Source organism: Procambarus clarkii, chromosome 33 (genome assembly GCF_040958095.1).
Source record: "Procambarus clarkii isolate CNS0578487 chromosome 33, FALCON_Pclarkii_2.0, whole genome shotgun sequence".
Classification (NCBI taxonomy): domain Eukaryota; kingdom Metazoa; phylum Arthropoda; class Malacostraca; order Decapoda; family Cambaridae; genus Procambarus; species Procambarus clarkii.
The window spans coordinates 29,110,613-29,131,980 of NC_091182.1; the positions used below are offsets into that span (position 1 = coordinate 29,110,613).

The window sequence follows — 21,368 nt, forward strand, 5'->3', positions numbered from 1 at the left end:
CTTTCAAAATATCTGAAATGTCGGAAATTTGATTTCTGAGCGTGATTTTTGAGCCGAATTCTGACTCTCTGCACCTATTTTCATTTTCAAATTACGACCTTTTATAACGAAAATATGCCAATTACTGAAAACGGCTATGGGTCATATTTTGCCCAAACCCCCCTGCAGTTTTCAAAATATCTGAAATGTCGGAAATTTGAATCCTGAGCATGATTTTTGAGCCAAATTCTGACTCTTTGGACCTATTTTCATTTTCAAATTACGACCTTTTATACCGAAAATATGCCAATTACTGAAAACGGCGATGGGTCATATTTTGCCCAAACCCCCCTGCAGTTTTCAAAATATCTGAAATGTTGGAAATTTGACTCCTAAGCGTGATTTTTGAGCCGAATTCTGACTCATTGCACATATATGGAGTTTGAAATTACGACTTTTTACACCGGAAAAAATGCCAATTACTGAAAACGGCGAATTCTGTTGCAGGTTTGCTATGGGTACAGGTGTGCTATGGGTGCAGGTGTGCTATGGGTGCAGGGGTGATATAGGTGCTATCGGCATTTAAGTAAAACGTAACTTAAATATTCTTTGCCTAGTAGAGCACATATGTATTCATTAGGCCTCAGGTTGCCAGTATTAGCCCTATGATGGTTAGGTTAGGGTTTTATTAGCAACATTGATTGATTGATGAAGATTAAGCCACCCAAGAGGTGGCACGGGCATGAATAGCCCGTAAATCAGCAACATAATTACGAAACCTTTCCCCGTTTGTCCAATAGTACCAAATTGTACTAAGTGTCCATTGCGTCAATATATGTACGGTGGCCCACATCGTTACTCTAAGTACCATGTAAACAGGTGGATGAGCTGGATTGAAATACACAATTCGTGAAAATTGACGAGTGCGTCCTAACGAGCCGGGCCTGAGGACAGGTTGGCTTCCACGACACTGATTCACTCTGACTTGCATGGAAGCAACCCTCAAAGCCAGCACACGTTCTAGTTTACTGTATTTTTACTCTATTTTTACTGTATTTTACCTAGTATTTTCGCACAATCTTTTCCATCATCTTGCATGGAATGCAAGTTATGGACACTGGCCTGTAGTTCAGTGCCTCCTGCCTATCACCCTTCTTGTATATTGGGACTACACTGGCTGTCTTCCAAATTTTTGGCAGTTCGCCTGTTACCAGTGACGTTCTGGTTGGCTTCCTCACTTCCTCACGCATAATACAAAAATGTATAGAGGGAAAAGGAGTTTGTCTATGGCGGGAAGATATTCACGTCGGCGCGCAAGATTCGGGACACGTACAGTACGCGGTACGATAACTGCCAACTGGAAGTAATGATGGGCTAGTAAGAATGAGAGAGGAAGTCTGGCATTGGCACGCGGCTGTCAGTCGACCAACATCGGCGCCGCTCGCCCCTCTCTTCGTTAGTTCAGGTAAGCATTTACTTTCGATTAATAAAGGCTGCTGAAGATGGCTTTACGAAGGGCTGATCATGGCTTTACGAAGGGCTGATCATGGCTTTACGAAGGGCTGAACATGGCTTTACGAAGGGCTGATCATGGCTTTACGAAGGGCTGATCATGTTTGCTTTCATTTGAATCTAACATTTTTGAGACAGTTGATAGTGAAAAGATTGTGAAAGCTTTGAATTCTGGGGCACATACAGCACTGATTAGTAAGGTAGAGGCTGATGGTTTTGGGGTGCTGTCTTAATTTGGATAAAGTCATGGCTATATCAAAGGAAACAAAGAATTAGTATAAATAGAGTTAGCACAGAGCGGGAAATATAAGTGGAGTGCCCAATGCTCTGTCCTGGGGCCTCTGTTATTTAACATGTATATAAATGATTTAGATACAGGATTGAACAAGAATATTTGCAGAGATATGAAAATAGGGCAGGAAATGATTTAAAAAAAAACTCAGTCATTTTAAGATGATCTTAATAGGCATTTGAAATGGGCGAAAGTTTGGCACATGTAGTCTAACGTTGAAAATATAAGGTGCTGAGGCTACGTAATTATAGCGTTGCCAAATATCAGCTGGATTGTGCTTAAATTTCGAAGTCTGAATGCGAAAAAGTTCTGGGCTTCATGATTAGTAGTATTCTTAAGTCAAAAAAGTTAGTTTTAGTTTAGTTCATTTATTATGCACCCCATACCCATCTTGAGGGCGGTAGTGGAAAGGGTTACAGAGGCACATAATGGGCTCAGGGACTGAACCCCACAATTCATTTAGCTAAGCAAGTTAAAATCTTGATGAGCTAGTTACAAAATTCAATATAAGTCGTCACATCAACAAAGGGTTCGAGATCGACCACAAGTACAGGTTCTAAATTAAGCAACTGACATATGTGGAGAGCTAGTGTCACAATTGATATGTTTGTCCTGCACACCGCCCCCCATCTAGTGGGCAGCGGTGGATAGGTTACAATCACTTAGTTACTACCTACAGTTAGCAAACTGGGGATATTTAGCTAAAATTTCTGGTAGCAGATCATTTTGAATGAAATATTGACACATCGCTGGAACATTGGTTATAGAATTGTCTCTAAATTCACGTATCTTTTCGCACTCCATCACATAGTGACGGAGGGTGTGCGAATAATTTTGTTGACACAGTTTACATTTGGTCAGGTCTACATCGGCAGATCGAATAAAAAAAAAGTCAATGATAAATGTTTGGAATTTATGTAAACAAATTTGAACGCTGGACTTGCCCGACTTAGGCTACGCATTCTATTTTGGGAGTCCATGTCAGGCTCTGTGTATTTGTTTGAGTACTTGCAAGTGTGTTTGTATGTGTGCTCACCCAGTAGTTCTGACAGGTCCACCATCAGCTACTAGGTCCCACCTAGTCTATTGTCGATCACCTGATGCATTGCCTTTCCAGATTTTGACTTCCTCGTCAAACACTCAACTTTCTAATCACACGCTTAAGAAAATCTTATTTACATTCATAAGAAAAATTCGTATGTTATTTATCTGTATCTGTAACTTCCAGTCTTGGACAAGCTCCCTCAGTTTTTCCTCATAGCCTAATCTGCTCCGGAACCAATCCTATGACTCCTGTTTTGCGTACACCGCTGATGTTATTCTGGTGTCATGCACCTCCAGTGTCTGGCTAGCCAGTATGTCTACTTGATCATGTTAGTTTATTCTGGCTACAGTCTTCCACTCAGAGTGTGGCGTCCGTCGGTCTGCTAGGCTTCTGCTTAGCCTATCGAAATCACGTCCATGAAACATGCCACTCACTCTATATTATAGTGTGTTTATGATAGGTTGGCCTCGCTGTGTTGTGAGTTCGTGTCTGAGAATATTCTCTGAACGATGTGCTCGCAAAAAACACAAATATGCCGTGATAGACCACCAGAAGGAAGACTTTTGTAGTATTGAATTTGGACAAACCGAGAAAGGTTTTTATATTTGTTACTGATGAAACCACCTAAGGTAATCATCTTAGGACTTAATATACGCTATCAGAGGCCTAATAAAGTGTATATATTGTGACGGTGTAAAAAAAAATAGGTGTTATTGCAGTCTTCCCTAGGCAGATGGAATGCCTGTCACAAAATTAAAAATTAAAGAAAAAAAAACAAACTGCAAATTGTCTTCACTGTGAGGTTAACTGTAGGAGAAAACATAGAGAACAAAAATTTAAAAATACTTTACTCTAATAGGAATTACTTTAAACAAATTACAAAATATATAATATCCAGGCTTGGCTTTAATACAAAGTATACAAAACAAACAAGATGAATAATCAAATTTACGTTACGTTAAGGTGCAAAATAAATTATGGTGCAGAGTACTGTGAGTCAAACACAATAGCTCTGTTACCACGCCGAGATGTGTCAACAGGTCTACTCAGCGAGAGCACTCAGGAGTAATCTGAATCTTAGCGATTGATTGATTGATAAAGATCTTAGCGAGCTTGGTAGACCTATATATACAGAATATCGACGGAGCAGATGGTGCTGATGTCTTCTTTAAACCATGAACCTTTAAACTATGAACCGGCTCCTTTAACTGCTTGTTACGGAGGGCGTGGCCTCCCAGCGACCCAGGTGCGAGGTGGGGTGACGGGCCATGGTGCAGGAGGGGGACTGGTAGACTGGTGGTATTTCTAGACGTCTGCAAGTAGTAGTTGTTGTTGGCTGCAGTTCTTGATTACATAGACGTGAATGAGTAGAATAGGCGATAATGAAGTAGGCCGAATCTCTTCCTAGAGATTTTACCGTGACAATATATATATATATATATATAACTATATATATATATAACCGCTGAGTGCCGGCGGTTAATGGTCCCCAGGACTTTTTTACTTGTTTTCTGTACCCTATAAAAATATAGCACCAAAAGTGACTTACTGGAGCCCGATTACTACATATTGGAACGATCAACCACATAATTACAAAATGTCTTATTAAAACAGTACGACTAATTTTCCCCGGAATACGACTCTCCAAACCGTTTAACACCCAGGTACCCATTTACTGCTGGGTTAATAAAGACTACAGTTTGGGATTGTCGCCCAGTCAATCCTCCCCCGCCAGGATACGAACTCAGGCCAAAGAGAACAAGAGGTGTGTGTGTGTTACCTTTTTGCCACAGGGACTGCTTCCTTTGTGTACACTGTTATTATTATTGAAGGTGAAGGCAAGACCCAATATACGTGGAAGCGTGTTAAAAAACAATTTTTCGGATGCAGCCTACATCCCTTCTCAAGGTTCTATATACCATGTTGTAAACAAGACTGTAGGGTCTTGTGTTGATATGTTGGCAGAGCCTCACGTGGCGTACGTCATCATGATCATGCACCCCCCCCCCCCAGAGATTCGCCAAGAGATGGCGCAGTTTCAGATGACTGCTCAGTCAGTTGTCCCGGTGTTCGGGGGCTGTGGGCAGGGGTCCGGGGAAACGTTATCCGCCACTCTAAGCACCACAAGGTCTGTGTTTATATAGATTAATCAGATTAGTTAATTTAGCTTCATTAAGAACAGTTTTATGGTTAATCTGATCCGCAGGAGCCGTGGTGAGGGTTCGAAGCTATGTGCTGGGGTTCCCAGGCACACTCTACTCGACTGCATCACGACAGAGGAAGCCTGAGGACCCTTGTAGGTGCTGTAGTACCCCAGGTTGTAATTCTTTTGACTATATCGCGGTGCACTCGACTAGAGCGCGTCTGAGGAACACCCAACACATAGATTCGAGCCCTCATCACGGCTCCTATAGATATGTTCATCGATATTTCACGTTAATGTGATTTCTCTGTGTATTATTATTATTTGCAGCTGTTCATTTTGCACTGATTTCTTGTTGTAATGTCTAAATTTCTTGTTGAAATCCATAGCAGGGGCTGGTTAAGCTGTGACGACACAACTACAATACTTCTCCAAGCGAGGGAAACATGGCTGACAGAGAGGAGACGAGAGAGACGGAGAGAACGCGCTTGGAAGGAGAAGCGAGGGTAAAGGAGGAATTCGAGGTTATAAATAAAGATGGATCCGGTAACATCGTAAAAGACGGCTATGTTGGTAATGGTGCTGAAGAAGGGGACTTCGAGGAGCTGGCGGATGTAGATAGCTTCGAGGAGCTGCTCGAGGTGGTGGGGACGAACGGCCGCTGGAACCTGCTCCTCTTCGTACTGTGTTCTTATTGTGAGTACTTCCACTTAGAGGGAAGGGCCTTCTGTAAGTGCTGCTTTGTCTAGCTTCAGAGGTACGCAAGTGGCTTTCTTCATACTGTATTTATATAACACTTTGACATGCACGGCGATATGGACTTTAGGGACCCCCCTCATGCGCCCGGCGTTTTCGGGTGACCGAGCGGCAACACTGAAAAGTGCATACTCTTTTCGCTGTCCTGACCTTAATTTTCGATGTACTGATTTCATTTTCGTACCAAAGTGTTCGCAATAGAATGATCTATAAGAACATATGTATATGTCACCAAAGCATGAGTTAAATCACACAAAAAGCTAAAGAACTACACGAACTACATCGATCACTAGCCGTGAGCTCCAAACAGCTACGAAATGTTTCCATTCTTTTCAGGGTTGTCAACTCCACACTTGTCCTACAGCGTTAAATTTTGTATCACTGTGATTGGAATTAAATTCTCTACAAGGACATATGCATATAAATGTAGAATCATGATCGCGGCCCACACCAAGAGTGTGTGAGGTGGGCGATTACCCCTCGCCGTGTCAATAATACAATAGTCTTTCCACTAAGTTACAATACAATGCCGTTCTCCCAAATAGGCCATGTGCCTATTAGAGAAAACGGAAATTTAATGGCAAACATTTTCATACTAACCCCAAGTTGATCGAATAAGAATTGAATTTTATACAAATATTTTATTAATCGCGCGTAAATTTACGACGCTCTGGCGCCAACATGACAAAATACCCCTATTTACGCGTCGTTTATTTACGACCCAGGAGCGGGAAAGTGTTTTTAATTAACATACTTTGGTCATGTTGACCAAACCACACACTAGAAGTGGTGTTCAGTCACGTTATTGTGACTCATCATCTCCATACCTTGGTCATGTCTTATATTCTACAAACTTGGATGACATGAGGCCCCTATTATCCGTTATTCGTCACGTTTTCCGTGTGAATCTTCGCCAGGTACTGCTGCCATTACTTCCATTACTCTTTGTCTATTCTTATTCTTCTTTTCGTTCCTATTAAAATTTCGTTTTCTCTGAGCTTATCTTCAGGCACTATTTACCCTTAATTTTTTCTCCTTTAATTTTGCTCAAGCAACTATATGGCACAAAAGTCATTACATACCAGACCCAGGCTCCTAGAGTGGAGATAGACTGGCAGATCTCCCTCTGAATTAATATTTCATTGTCAGTGGAGTGTGGTAGTGTTCCCGCCCCACCAGGGAGAACAAGGAACAGCTCAGTACCTGCCACATGGTCAGCTCAGTACCTGCCACATGGACAGCACAGTACCTGCCACATGGTCAGCTCAGTACCTGCCACATGGTCAGCTCAGTACCTGTCCCATGGTCAGCTCAGTACCTGCCACATGGACAGCTCAGTACCTGCCACATGGTCAGCTCAGTACCTGCCACATGGTCAGCTCAGTACCTGCCACATGGTCAGCTCAGTACCTGCCACATGGACAGCACAGTACCTGCCACATGGTCAGCTCAGTACCTGCCACATGGTCAGCTCAGTACCTGCCACATGGACAGCTCAGTACCTGCCACATGGGCAGCTCAGTACCTGCCACATGGGCAGCTCAGTACCTGCCACATGGACAGCTCAGTACCTGCCACATGGACAGCTCAGTACCTGCCACATGGTCAGCTCAGTACCTGCCACATGGTCAGCTCAGTACCTGCCACATGGACAGCTCAGTACCTGCCACATGGTCAGCTCAGTACCTGCCACATGGTCAGCTCAGTACCTGCCACATGGTCAGCTCAGTACCTGCCACATGGTCAGCTCAGTACCTGCCCCATGAACAGCACAGTAACTTTTGAAAGAAAGTTTCGCAAAAAGTGTTATTGGTTTTAGGCCCTTTTCTCCTGTTTCAGGATAACATATAAATAGTTACACCGGCAGCTTCACTTTGTTTTAAACAGTGTAGTGCAGTGGGCAGCGTAGTCGGTTCACAGCTAAAAAGGTCCCGGGTTCGAATCCCACTCAGGACAGAAAACGTTTTGGGCACGTTCCCTTTCACCTGTTGCCTCTTTTCACCTAATATTAAATTAATACCAGGGAGTCACTTAACTGTTGTAGGTTGCATCCTGGTGAAGGTCTGCCATTGGCCCAGGGAAGACATCCATAAACCTAACTGATTGGGCTCGAGGTTAGTGTAGAATATAATATATCAAGTTTGGTTGGGTATGTTTACAAAGTTCAAGTTCGTTTATTGAGACAAGAAAGAAATACATCTCAAAGGGATAGAGTAGCTTAGGATATTTCTACCCCCCTATGATGACCGGACTACACAATAGAATGTGAAGGGACGACGACGTTTTGGTCCGTCCTGGACCATTCTTAAGTCATTACCCCCTATGTTTACAAAGCCTAGTGATGACGTATGAGGGCGCATGCTTTTCTCAGGTTTTAGACTCTTCTCTCTCCTCTTGCTGTGTGTCTGCAGCCGGGTTCATCACGGGGTTCCCGGTGTTCTCCAGCGTGTTCCTGGGGGCTACTCCCGACCACTGGTGCCACGTAGGGCCGCTGGTGCAGGCCAACTGGAGCCACCAGCAGATCCTGGCCTTCGCCATACCCTACAGGTTAGTCAAATATTTCCGCCTTCTCTTAAGTATAGGGGATCATTGTACGTTGTGTTTTGAAGGGCGTTTGTGGATCAATATTTAGGAAGAGGTCTGTGAATTTTGACATGAAGGATTACCGCATTAGAAAAATAAGAAGCTCTTCACGTGTATGCTTTTCCCTGCGGGTGTGAGGATGCTGTGATCAAACATGGCTCATCTTGGGGATGGCATAAAGCTGCAATGTTTTTTTTATCATTTCTGAGAAAGGATGTGGAAGAACGGCTTGGCGGTTTGGAGGAGATGGGAACAGGAAACAAATGGTTAAGAATCACAGTAAGGGGGAACAAGCGTGAGAGTAGTTACCAACTGGTTGTACTACATAATCACTTCATCATTTTACACATATCTTTGAGAATTATACTATTAAAGTAACCTTTAACATTTACCATATCAGCGCACCTTTGCTACAAATTCACCCAACTATAACAGCTGTTATGATTCACATTCTCAACATGTGAATCGTTGTTTGGGGCAACGATTCACATGCTGAGAATGTGAATCATAACACCTGTGTCCTATGCCACACCTGTCTTATGCCACACCTGTCTCTTATGCTCAGCAACGAGACAGGGAAGCATGAGAGCTGCCGGATGTACGACATGGACTACAGTACGGTGGCTGAGCTTGGGTACGAGGGCGCTGTGGGCGTCGGGCGACCAGCAGACGCCCTGATCCAAGCCTTGCTCCAGCAGGGACTTTAACCTCACTCAGTACCAGTTAACAGTCACCACGCAGGTGAGCTCCACGTTCACCCTCCAGGTAATCTCCGTACAGTGTTTTATATGTGGAGGATTTGACGAATATCTTTGAGTTCCTACATTCATATTAGATCATGAAAGGTCTTCAGTGTTATAATACGTCAGTACACCGTAAGGTGTAGCCTAATTATTGGTGTGTATAAACTGAGAGTTTACTTTAGGACTTGCTTATGTCCAGGGCTAAAGTGTACTTGTTTAGTCATTAAGCTATTGTTGTGATCTTAATGAAGTTGATTGGCCTTAAGCCTAGCAAACCAAAGCTAGGAAACTACTGAAGATTCATTGGCTGAGAGGCAGCTTCCCTCTATATAATACCAAACTCCTTTATATGTACAGTATGGCTAACCCCATAACATAACCCCTGTAACAAGTTACGAGATAACATAACAGTATGTTATCTGGTAACTTGTTCATAAATCAAGATTTCTTATTTTCAAAACAATAATTTCCAAAGTATTTTCTTAATCTAACTTGTCCAGTTCATGTACATTCATTCGTGTTATATTTAGTATTGATTTAGTTAACACCATTTGTGCGTCTCAGTCGCAGCTCTGCTCACTCCTCGCCTTGTTGGAGAACGTAAATTAAACTTTCTATATCGCTCTTTATTTCTAATTCCTGAAAAAATTAATATTTCTAATTCCTTAAGTTACCCCTGACATCCATGCTCTGTAAACGACCAGTGTTGTTGTTTTAGATTCAGCTACTGGAAACAAAAAAGTTACAAGTTGGCTATATAATATGGCGCACTTAAGAGGAATCGAACCACTGTTCTGAGTCTCCCCAGCCACGAACCTTAGCCCACTGGAACACGATGCGCAATGAGTAATTTAACCTGGGATTCAACTGAATCCACTATGGGCTCTCAGGCATTGAGCCGATACCAGAACAAATGTTTACAAATTACCCACACACTCTGGTGTGGGTTTAAGAGTTTTACCCCTCAAATGGTCCCTTCAAATACATGCTAGGAAAGTCAGTAGAATCTCGGGTTAAAATACTTATAGCGTATCATGGTCCTGTGCGTCTGGGGAGACTCGGAAACGCAGGTTCGAATCCCCTGTAGTGCACTAATTATTTTCGCATAATATCACGCCAAATTGTGATATTTTAGTGAGTGTATAGCATGTTACTGTCTACTCTTTTAAATAAAGGATATAATTCTCATTTCTCTCTCTCTCTCTCTCTCTCTCTCTCTCTCTCTCTCTCTCTCTCTCTCTCTCTCTCTCTCTCTCTCTCTCTCTCTCTCTCTCTCTCTCTCTCTCTCTCTCTCTCTCTCTCTGTCTTGCGGCTGTGTGCCAGTGGGACCTGGTGTGTGAGCGGAGGGCCATCTACTCTACTACTCAAGCAGCGGTACAAGGGGGAATGCTGCTTGGCAACCTCATTTACGGCTATCTCCTTGACAGGTAAGTCGTTTCCTTGACAGGTAAGTCTTTCCTTGGCAAGTAAGTCGTTACCTTGACAGGTAAGTCGTGTCCTTTGCCAAGTAAGTCATCTCCATGTCAGCTAACTCATCTCATCGACAGCTAAGTCATCTCGAAAGATAAGTCATCTCATAGAGAGGTAAGTTAACTTCTCCACGAGTAATGTATTCCCAATACAGGTAAATTATCTCATCAACAGGTAAGTTTTCTCGACAGGTAAGAAATCTTGAAAGGTAGGTTATTTCCTTGACAGGTAAGTTATCTCGCCAGAGAAATCATTTCCTTTACAAGTATATTATCTCCAAGGCTCTGACCCGCCTACCTTACTGTACAGGGTTCACATTCCCTAGACCAGCGTAGTTTAATCTTTTCCTACCTCAGCACCCTTGTAGTAATAATGTCTCCGCTCCTAGCACCCCTGTGACCAATTATATGCTTTCGAAAGGCACTCCTGAGTCGTATAATTCTACAGGCAATCGAATCCGGAGCCCTAGGCTTTTAATACCACTTACCGTAATCCGGTAATCCTAGGCTTCTAACACCACCCTCCATTAAAATAATTATTCACAATAACAATGTATGCGATCTACTCAGGAAGATATTAATAAAAAATGTATAACAGTATTGAATATTTGAATATTTTGAATTGAAAATTCACAATTCGCCACGTGTTTAAACTGCAGAGCCTAGCTATAAAATGTGTAATTTGTGTGTGTGTGTGTTCTTGGCAGGTTTGGTCGGCGGCCCGTGGTGCTGTGGTCGGGAGCACTCTACGTCATGGCGGGATTCATTGCCGCCGTAGCCCCCAATGTTGAGGTCTATATATTTCTCGTGGTAGTCCTCTCCTGCATGGCCGCCGGAGCCTACCTGGGATGCTTCGTCCTTCGTAAGCTGCCCCCTTACGTTTGGTTATGTATATGAACTAATCTATAAGTTCTCAGTTGTTATTGCTTTGTAAGAACTTTTCCCTGTCAGGTCTCTTGAAATTGAATGTTGCTTCAACAACCATTAGGTATTTATGTCAGGAGTTTGCTAATCTCTTGCGCACAGTACAATCCTTATATTCGTGTTCATCTGTACTTCCAGTTTTGACCTCTGTCTCACATGATATTTCCCTTTATCTTTGTTTACGTTATCATTTCCTCTCTTTATCTTATATGTTTTGATCACATGTCCTTTGGTTAATTTATTCAGCAGTGTTAATGGTCTGGGATTTTGTAGCCTATCCTCTAAGATTGGGTTCTGTTTGTCTTGTGTTTCATGACGAATCTCTGGAAATCCTCAATATTCATTTCGTTTTTTTAATGCGTTGGTTGCTGGTGATATATATTCGTGAACTAGTTTTTCATAGTCTGTGCAGAATGTTCTGGTGGATTCCTTGTTTAGATTACTAAAGTTTGTTCTTACTTCCGCTAATTTTACTAACCATGTTGATGTTATACGATTTATGCTTGCTTCTCTCTCTCTCTCTCTCTCTCTCTCTCTCTCTCTCTCTCTCTCTCTCTCTCTCTCTCTCTCTCTCTCTCTCTCGCGTTGTCCTATATTGTTGCCCTACGCTGTTGCTCATCATTCATATAGTGTTGTCCTACACCGTTGCACATCAAGATAACATCAAGATAACATCATGCACATATTGTTATCCTTCACTGTCGCTCGTAACGAACGTACTGCCCTACGTTGTTGCACATCGTGCACATGCTGTTCCCTTGTATATTTTCTGTTAGACCTGACCTGAATCCAATTACGGACTTTGTTACCTCCGACGACGGACACAGTGATGGAGACGTGCGCCATCAGGGAGCGCTCCAAGATCGGGACACTCTTCGTGGTACCTTGGGCGCTGGGCTACATGCTGGTACCTGGTATTGCTTACCTGGTCAGGACTTGGAAGTGGCTCCAGGCTGCTATCACCCTCCCTGGGCTTCTCTTTGCGTTTCATTACTGGTAAGATCTCAACTTCCTTCTCTGAACTGCCTGAGCCCCCTTACATCCACATCTGTAAAGTGGAATATTTGTTTGTCTGTCCAAAGGGGGAGGGCAGACGCTTTCACATATGAAAATTGGAGGGTATTTGAGTATTATAGTCTGATCAAAGTTGGCCCAAGTGCCATGCTTTAAGAAATATCAGGATCTTAACTGTCCTTTTCCCGCTTCTTCCCCACTTTTGCAATATTCATGAAGTCTGAAATAAGATCAGGATCTTCCGTACAGTTGTGATGCTAGATATCCCTACTTACCCGGGCTAACTGGGGAGAGGGGAAGGGGGCGGGGCAGTGAGATGAGTAAAGGAGAAAAGGGATGTTGGGGAAGAGGTGGAAAGGGTGGGTAAGAGGAGGAAAAAGAGTGATGGGGAACAGAGGGGGGAGTGGGGGAGAGAGAGACCTTGACACAGCCAAGTACCTCATCTAGCCTACATCTATAAAAGAGAAATTCTGTGGAGGCCAAGCACAGACAACAGTTACAGCCCCACTCCTGTGCCAGGTAAGTACACCACGGGCTCACTATAGCCTGTGCTACTTGCCCCGCTCCTGTGCCAGGTAAGTACACTACGGGCTCACCATAGCCCGTGCTACTTGCAACTTGTTCCGAGTAGCTGAATCTATAACAACAACAAAGAAAGCCACGTGCTTTGGAGAGATTAAGAGGGCGCTTGGGAAGAGACCCCATGTGCAGCCGTGTACCCCATTGTTTTCTGCTTCCCTAATTCTGTCTGCCTGTCTGCCTGCAAGCCTGACACGTATGCCTACCTGGATGCATGCTGGCCTGCTTTAATGCCTGCCTTTCTGCCTGTTTGCTTCCTGCATTCGTTCCTGTCTGTCTGCTTGCGTGTTTGTTTCCTGCAAACCTGTCTGTTTCCTTCAAGCCTTGCTGCCTTCTTCCGTGCCTGCCTGCTAACCAGCCTACTCGCTTGCTTATTTCTCTACCTGCCTCTGTGCATAACTAAATATCTACCTTTCTGCATAACTGCCTACTTGTTATAGCTCTTTTTGCTTCCCTGCCTGCTGGCCTAAATTCCTATCTGCTTGCTTGCCTGCTAGCTTCATTGCAAGCTTCTCTGTCTCCCTGCATGTCTGCCTGGCTGACTTCCTCTATGCCTGCTTTCTTGCCTGTATGATATTAGACAATGACTTCCATGACGTTAAGTCAAATTTAAAAAGTGCCATTGGGTCTCAAACTTTCCCTTTCTCAAGCTCACACAATTATGTTCATGCCATGTCAAACTGAACGTTGCCACAACTTGCCAAAATTTTAGAGGAACGTTGCCGGTACCTAAAATTGTTTGTTGGGAGGTCACCGCTTCCTTTGTCATCGATTTATTTGCCATTCATGTTTCGTCAAGAGAGGTTTAAGCAGTACTCCTTCGCCAGGTTACTGCCGGAGTCTCCTCGTTGGCTCATTCTTCATAACCAACACCAGAGAGCGCTCGAAGTCCTTCGCGGGGCCGCTAAGATCAACCGCAAAAAGCTGCCCCCTGACCACCACATCCTGGCCGCCATGCATAACATAATGGCAATGGTATGTGCACTATCCTGCCCTCTGGTGTCTTGTCCGGTGTCTTGTCAGGTGTCTTGTCCGGTGTCTTGTCTGGTATCTCGTCTGGTGTTTTGGGGAGTTCGTAAAATTTTTGGTTCGTAATTTCATGATTCATAAAAATGAGAATTCGCAGCCCGTCCTCCAAGCAAAGACCCAAAAGTGATTCCATCCACCCGCCAAACCTCCTGTTTATGAATGAAGAAAAGTTTACACACGACTCCAACCCGTCCTCGACTCAAGTCCATTACATCCAGCGGTCGACCCCACAGACGCATTCATAAATTTTAATATGCTGTTCATTCAAAACGGGAATTTTCTCAAGTATAAATTAATATTATAATATATTAGCATATTGTGCATATATAGGCATAGGTTAGGTTAGGTTAGGTGTTTAGGTTCTGTTGGCGATTATTTGTATTTGTAGTACGTGGGTGAAGCATTTATAGCGTTGTGATTCGAACAAAATTCGTCAGTGAAACACTTGTTCCGGATATGTTCGAACGTCAGCAGTTGTGAGTCGTGTGTAAACCGCTTTTCATTCATAAACAGGGGGTTTGGCGGGTGCATGGAATCACTTTTGGATCTTTGTTTGCAGGACGGGCTGCGGCTCGCAACTAATTTCGTTCGAACACTTTCGGAACAAGTGCTTCCCTGACGAATTTTGTTCGAACCACAACGTTATAAATGCTTCACCCACGTACTACAAACACAAATAATCGCCAACAGAACCTAAACACCTAACCTATCCTATGCTTATATATGCACAATACGCTAATAAATTATAATATTAATTTATATTTGAGAAAATTCCTGTTTTGAATGAACAGCATGTAAAAATTTATGAATGCGTCTGTGGGGTCGACCGCTGGATGTAATGGTCTTGAGTCGAGGACGGGTTGGATAGACAGGTATAAAAGCTTGTTACCAGAGAGGGAGGGGGTCACCAGGCTAACCATAGCCTGTGCTTCTTGCTCCGCTCCTGTGCCAGGTAAGATACGGGCTCACCATAGCCCGTGCTACTTGGAACTTGTTCCGAGTAGCTGTATCTATAACAACAACAACAACGAGGGAGGGGTGAGTTGTGTGTTGTATCTTGGTCCAGACAGGAGTCTTGGGGTAGACACTACAGGGGGAGGGAGATTGACGATCTGGTGTATACAAGCTTCATCTCTGCTGTACTGGACCCTTATGTTCTGACATTACAAGTGTTTATCATTAAATTTGTCTTGATAGGGAAGATAGAGTAGGATTTTTATATTGAACGTAATTAAATATATATTACTAAATTGTTCTTCCGGTGTGTTCATTTGTACATGTTCATTCATAGTTGCCAGTGGAAAGTGACTGTGTTCTCACCCCTCCCCACCCCCCTCCCCTCCCTGTGATATCCTTAACTGGTTCCTTTACTCTCTCGTGAGCCGTACCCTTCTTTGCCGGTCACTGTAAAGTACATATATTCAGTCTAAACATATGTACGCTACATATGTGGTGGCGGCATTAATTAGTTTTAAGTAACTTTTTAAGTTTTGGTCATAATTAGTAACAACCTGCTTGGAGGTATCTGTGGTGATACACTTGAGATACGTTATAGCCACTGGCTGTTTTTTCCCCTTGCAAAATTGTCTGTAAAATTGTGTATGTTACATAGTCTTGGAGTGGCAGAGATATTATGCCAGTCATACATATTGGCAACTTGTGTGTACAAACAGAAAGATGTACTGTAGACTTAACTATTTAACAGATTCAAACAGGCATAGATTCAGAACATGAAGATTTTAAAGCTACTTAATTCTTAGTTTAAAAATTTCTATAATTTTAATTTCAGATTGTGTAAATTCAGAAATTGTGCTAATTTAACACTCGCGATCACTGCGTTCTGAAAAAAATAAACTTACCGTATGCTGCTTTCGGCGTTTCGCGCCCCTACGCGGCAAGACCGAAAAAGTGTACACTCTCTTTTGACTGTCCTGACAATAATTGAAGGCGCACGTATTTAAATTTGGTATCGCTGTGTTCGCAATAAAATTGTCTATAAGAACATGCCTATAAAATGCCGCCAAAGCATAAGGACTTATCAACACCAAATAAAAAAAACTATTCAGATCACTCGCAGAGAGCGCCAAAGAGCAACAAAATGTTTCCACTCTCTTAATGGTTGCGAAGCCTACAGATGTCCTACATCGCTAATTGTGGTATCATTGAAATCGCAATAGAATTCTCTACACGGACATATGCATATAAATATAAATTCAATGTCGTAGCCCACCCAAAACAGTGTGGGAAGTGGCCGAAGTGTTACCCGCTGCGGCATATCGGCGAAACTCGCTTTGAAAAGTGTATATTCAATTCATTGTCCTGACATTATTTTTCGATGTATGTATTTCATTTTTGCTCCAATGTGTTCGCAATAGAATGTTCTATAAGAACATGAGTATTAAAGGTCACATAAGGATGCGTTCGACCGGCAACATATATATAAACTACGTCGATTATACTCGTAGTGTCAATAATACAATTGTTTTACCACGATGATTCACTGCCACGCCGTTCTCTTTAATAAGCTGTTCGACTATTAGAAAAAACGTAAATTTCATGGCAAACATTTGTAAACTATTCCCAAGTTGATCGGATAATAAATGGAATTTATACAAATATTTTTTCGCCGGACTACACGCGTAGTCTGTTATGCGGAAACGTAAGAAAATTTGGTGACGACCCTAGAAATCATCAAATGCGCGAAGTTGGTAAATTCAGGGTCCGTATATTTTTTTCTTTTTCAGAATGGTAAGTTGGAAGACTGGCAGGAGAAGCAGCCGACGTTGCTGGAGCGAGCGGTGAGGGTGCTGAATAGCCTAACATCGCTCCTGCGGCTGAAGTCCCTCCGTCAGAGAACCCTCATAATCTTCTTTTGTTGGTTCACCGCCGCTATGGTTTACTACGGCATCTCCCTTAACGCCCCCACCCACAGGTGCGCCACCTTACCAACGCCCCATACCTCCTGCTGGTGTGAGAACCGGGTGTTGAGACAGTCAAGTAATGAATCTCAAAGGGATAGCGTAGCTTAGGCTATTTCTACCCGACCCCCCTTTCCTTCTAATAAAGTTAATGTGCGCGTTACCTTAATGAGTGTGGGGGAGAATACGCACAAGATAACATGACTGGAGAAAAGGGCTTCGTAGGGGGAGGGTTTAATACGTAAGCTGAGGCACTGTGAGCAGTGGATTGAATTACTAAAGGGTGGTGGGAGCGAAATGGGTTGTGGTGTAAGTAGGTGTGAAGGGGAAAAAGTTGTTACGGAGTGAGATACAAAGGGATTGAGAATTGTTTGTAGATCGGAAAACTGCGGGGAATAGTCAGCGTATGTGATTGGTGTTAGTGGTTTTGCCAGAATGTGCAAATTATTCACCGAAAACGTGTAAACTCCACTCATTATACTATCATGCATATAAATAAATGATAAAGTAAATACAGTAATTAAGTTTACTTCTATTTTTCGTTAAATTTATTCATTTAAAATGGTGTCGAACAGTCTTCAAAGTTTGGGCCTTCCTTTGATTACTAACTTATCTTAAATAACTAGTTATTGAATACATTTTTTTCTATCCAGACTATTGGTTATGTTATCAATTAATGATCACTTGAATCCCATCTTATCCCCTATCAGCATATGCTAACCTGTAGCCATCTCCTCAGTACGGACACCTACATGTACATCTTCCTGGGGGGAGTGTTGGAGGTACCCTCCTACCTCCTGCTGTGGCCTACCATCGTCTTCCTGGGCAGGATCAAGCCCCTCACCTTCCTCTACTTGTTTAGCGCCATCGTCATTCTTACTCATGTCCATGTTCATTATCTTCATCCCTCAGAGTAAGCAATGCATTCTTGGTATGCACTTAGGGTAGGTATTGACCCCTTGATGTGACGTCTAGGGGTCACTTTATTGTTTATATGTTGCTTTGGGTATGAATGGCAGTCTCCCTATCTTTGTGTATAACAGGATGTCATGTCAATTTTTGTCCAGCGTTACAGGTCAGACGCTATGGGCTAGCCGCGCCAAACTTTTCAAGAGTGACTGATAGGTATCTTGAGGGGGGGGGGGATTCTACCTCTATGCCCCCAGTGAAGGAGAATGGACCCAGTGAAGTTGGTAAAGATGAACTGTTCGTAGCAGAGTCCACAGACTTCTATAATTTACTTATTATATTATTCAGAGACTTAGACGGGTAAAGCCATCGTGGTCAGCAGGGGCATCGCTCCATTAAAAAAAATTGATTTCAATCAGATTTTTTTACGTAATGTACTTTATAAGTCTTGCAGTAATATATTATTTTTCAGTGAGTTTAATTTATAATTGTTGAAGTTTGTTGTGGATGAATCTTTAGAATTCTAAGGATTCTTTAACAGTTATTTGCATTCACACTAATATTGTTAACTCGATATTTGTTAATGTAGAGTCCAGTTACTCTTGTAATACGCTACAGTTGAGTCAACACCAGAGCCACTGATACAGTTCATATCTGACTTGTACAGCTAGAGAGAGTGCGTCCGATCTCGCCCACACACACATGTAAACAAACCAGAACATGGGTAACGTCAGTGCCAGTCAGGTTGTTACCCCCCATCGACCGAAGAGTTGTGAGATAGGGTGAAAGTGTTATGTTGCAAGTAATGTGTCACCAGGTCAGTGACCCTGCCCAACCACTTGGGCTGGACGGTAGAGCGACGGTCTCGCTTCGTGCAGATCGGCTCTCAATCCCCGACCGTCCACAAGTGGTTGGGCACCATTCCCTTCCTCTCTGTCCCATCCCAAATCCTTATCCTGACCCTTTTAAAGTCGTAATGGCTTGGCGCTTTCCCCCTAATCCTTCCCTGCTATCAGTTACTGAGTGCTTCCTCTGCAGCACCGCTGGGAGTGATGCTGCTGGTGTCGTTGAGCGGCAAGATGGCCATCACTGCGGCGTTCCACTTGATATGGGTGGTGACCGCTGAGCTCTTCCCCACACAGTACCGCTCCCTCGCCGTCGGCCACGCTAGCGTCGTCGCCAGGATCGGCAGTATCCTCTCCCCGTATATCAACGACATCCTGGTAACGCCTGTTGTTAAGACTTGTTTGATCACTAACGGTGTAGCCTCATCTTGGTAGCCTCATTCTGGTAGCCTCATTCTGGTAGCCTCATCTTGGTAGCCTCATCTTGGTAGCCTCATCTTGGTAGCCTCATCCTGGTAGCCTCATCCTGGTAGACTATTGTATTAGATTGGATATCGTCTAATAGATATACTGAAGTTTTCTGGTAATTTATTAGGGATACATTTTGCGGCTTCATTGTTGATAATGTAGCCATGTGTTGTATTATAGTAAAATATTTAGGATTTTATAGCTAAATGATAATCTGGTAGATTATTTTGTACGTTTAACAGCGCTTACTTTATGGTTTTGTAGTATTAGCATACCATTTAACCAATTGCTACATTGTCGTAGTGTGGCATTTTTATCACTGTGGTGTCTTAAGGTTTAATTACATTGGTTTTATTTGGGTATCGTAGATATATCAAAGATATATTAAGGTATATCGTTGCCTTTTGTCTAAATGATGTTCTGGAGAAACACATCGCTCTGTATGGCTGAGTAACAATGGATACTTTTACATCAATAACAGTGTTGTGGAACCTTGTAGACACTGTGACATTTCATAGGGTAACCAACGACTTACTGGCTTCAATAGTTTGAATGAGAATGACAGTGAATATAAGTAATTGAGAGAATGAATGAGACTGGCAGATTGAGAAACGCTGGGAATGAGAGAGGAGTGAAGGCCAGCAGGAACACCTTGAAATCATTATTAATCCCTGTGGGGGACACTTTGCAGGGAATGTTGGTAGTGTGGGCGCCCGCCATGGTCTTCGGGTTGATGTCCCTGGTCGCCGGCGGCCTCTGCCTACTGCTGCCGGAGAGTAAGGGACGCCACCTGCCGGAGGGCGACCACTTGGAGCATTCACTACCTGGAGATAAAGAAGAGGCTCCCACGGGATCGTTTTCTGAAATAAAAACAGCATAATTGAACAGCTAACGCTGCCTGTCTCCCCGGGAGACAGAACAATATCCAAAATTCGAATATCATGGTTGATTGTTTCTGAGAGGGACGGACAGGGGTAACTGCTTCTGAAAACTGCTTTGTTACCTGTGGTCAAAGTGCCAGGATGCGCACCACACCTGGAGCATGTACCTTACTCATCAACAGTACATCTCGTCGAAGCAAATAATTATGTTATAAAGATCGATCGTCCTCGATGAGTTTTACTTTTACCTGCCCCTGGTAGATTGGTAACATGTGCGCGTTGTTCATCTCGAATCTCTGTTCGAGACTCGCACAAAACAACTTGATGAAGTTTCAGCCCGTCCTCCAAACAAAGATCCAAAAGTGATTCCATGCACCCGCCAATCCCCCTGTTTATGAATGAAAAACGATTTACACACGACTCGCAACTCATTTCGTTCGAACACTTCCGGAACAAATGCTTCACTGACGAATTTTGTTCGAATCACAACGCTATAAATGCTTCATCCACGTACTACAAATACAAATAATCGCCAACAGAACCCAACAACCTAACCTAACCTAACCTATGCCTATATATGCACAATATGCTAATATATCATAATATTAATTTATATTTGAGAAAATTCCTGTTTTGAATGAACAGCATGTTAAAATTTATGAATGCGTCTGTGGGGTCGACCGCTGGTTGTAATGGACTTGAGTCGAGGACGGGTTGTGAAGTTTATAGATATCGCTTTACCTTCATAAAGTATTTCTTCCAAAACAATGACAATCTGGATAAAAGAAAAATAAAGTTTATGGGGGGGGGGGTTCAAAGAGCTGTTAATAGAATGAGTGCTCTTGTCAGTAGTAACGTGTACTTTTGTCAGGGTCGTGTCTGTGAAAGTAATTTAAAAAATATACAGTAATAAGGCAGAAGAGAAAAGGTTTCTACAAAAACATCTAGAGTTTCTCTATTAGCTCTAGTAGTGTGAGAATAAAGACGGAAGACCTCAGCATTGAAGTGTACTGAAAAGTTAGATATAATAGCATTCACTGAAACATGGTTGAGTATCGACTCTGAGCCTACTGTACTGGGAAAATACCATATCCAGGGATATACGGTATGAAAGGTGTGGCTGTTCTCTGTGAAAGAGGCTCAAATTGCAGCAAAAGAGATCAGATCAATGACACAGGAGCAATGTAGGTTGAAGTGAATGAGAGGAAGCAAAAGTACATGGCATTAAGATAATGTGTATGTGCAACAATACACACATGTACATAAATATTTATTGATT

General features: G+C 42.9%; 1 protein-coding gene across 1 annotated transcript; it reads left to right on the top strand.

Moving 5' to 3' along the window:
• The first annotated feature begins 1,339 nt into the window (after positions 1 to 1,339).
• On the top strand, positions 1,340 to 20,318 carry LOC123765375 (organic cation transporter protein). The gene is given in 13 exon segments (XM_069335504.1): positions 1,340 to 1,444; positions 5,361 to 5,667; positions 8,139 to 8,274; positions 8,876 to 8,968; positions 8,970 to 9,051; positions 10,377 to 10,480; positions 11,230 to 11,384; positions 12,274 to 12,442; positions 13,867 to 14,014; positions 16,813 to 17,000; positions 17,726 to 17,876; positions 18,912 to 19,118; positions 19,900 to 20,318. Coding segments are annotated over 12 exon segments (1,872 nt in total). The 5' UTR covers positions 1,340 to 1,444; positions 5,361 to 5,417; the 3' UTR covers positions 20,089 to 20,318.
• Positions 20,319 to 21,368: the final 1,050 nt, after the last annotated feature.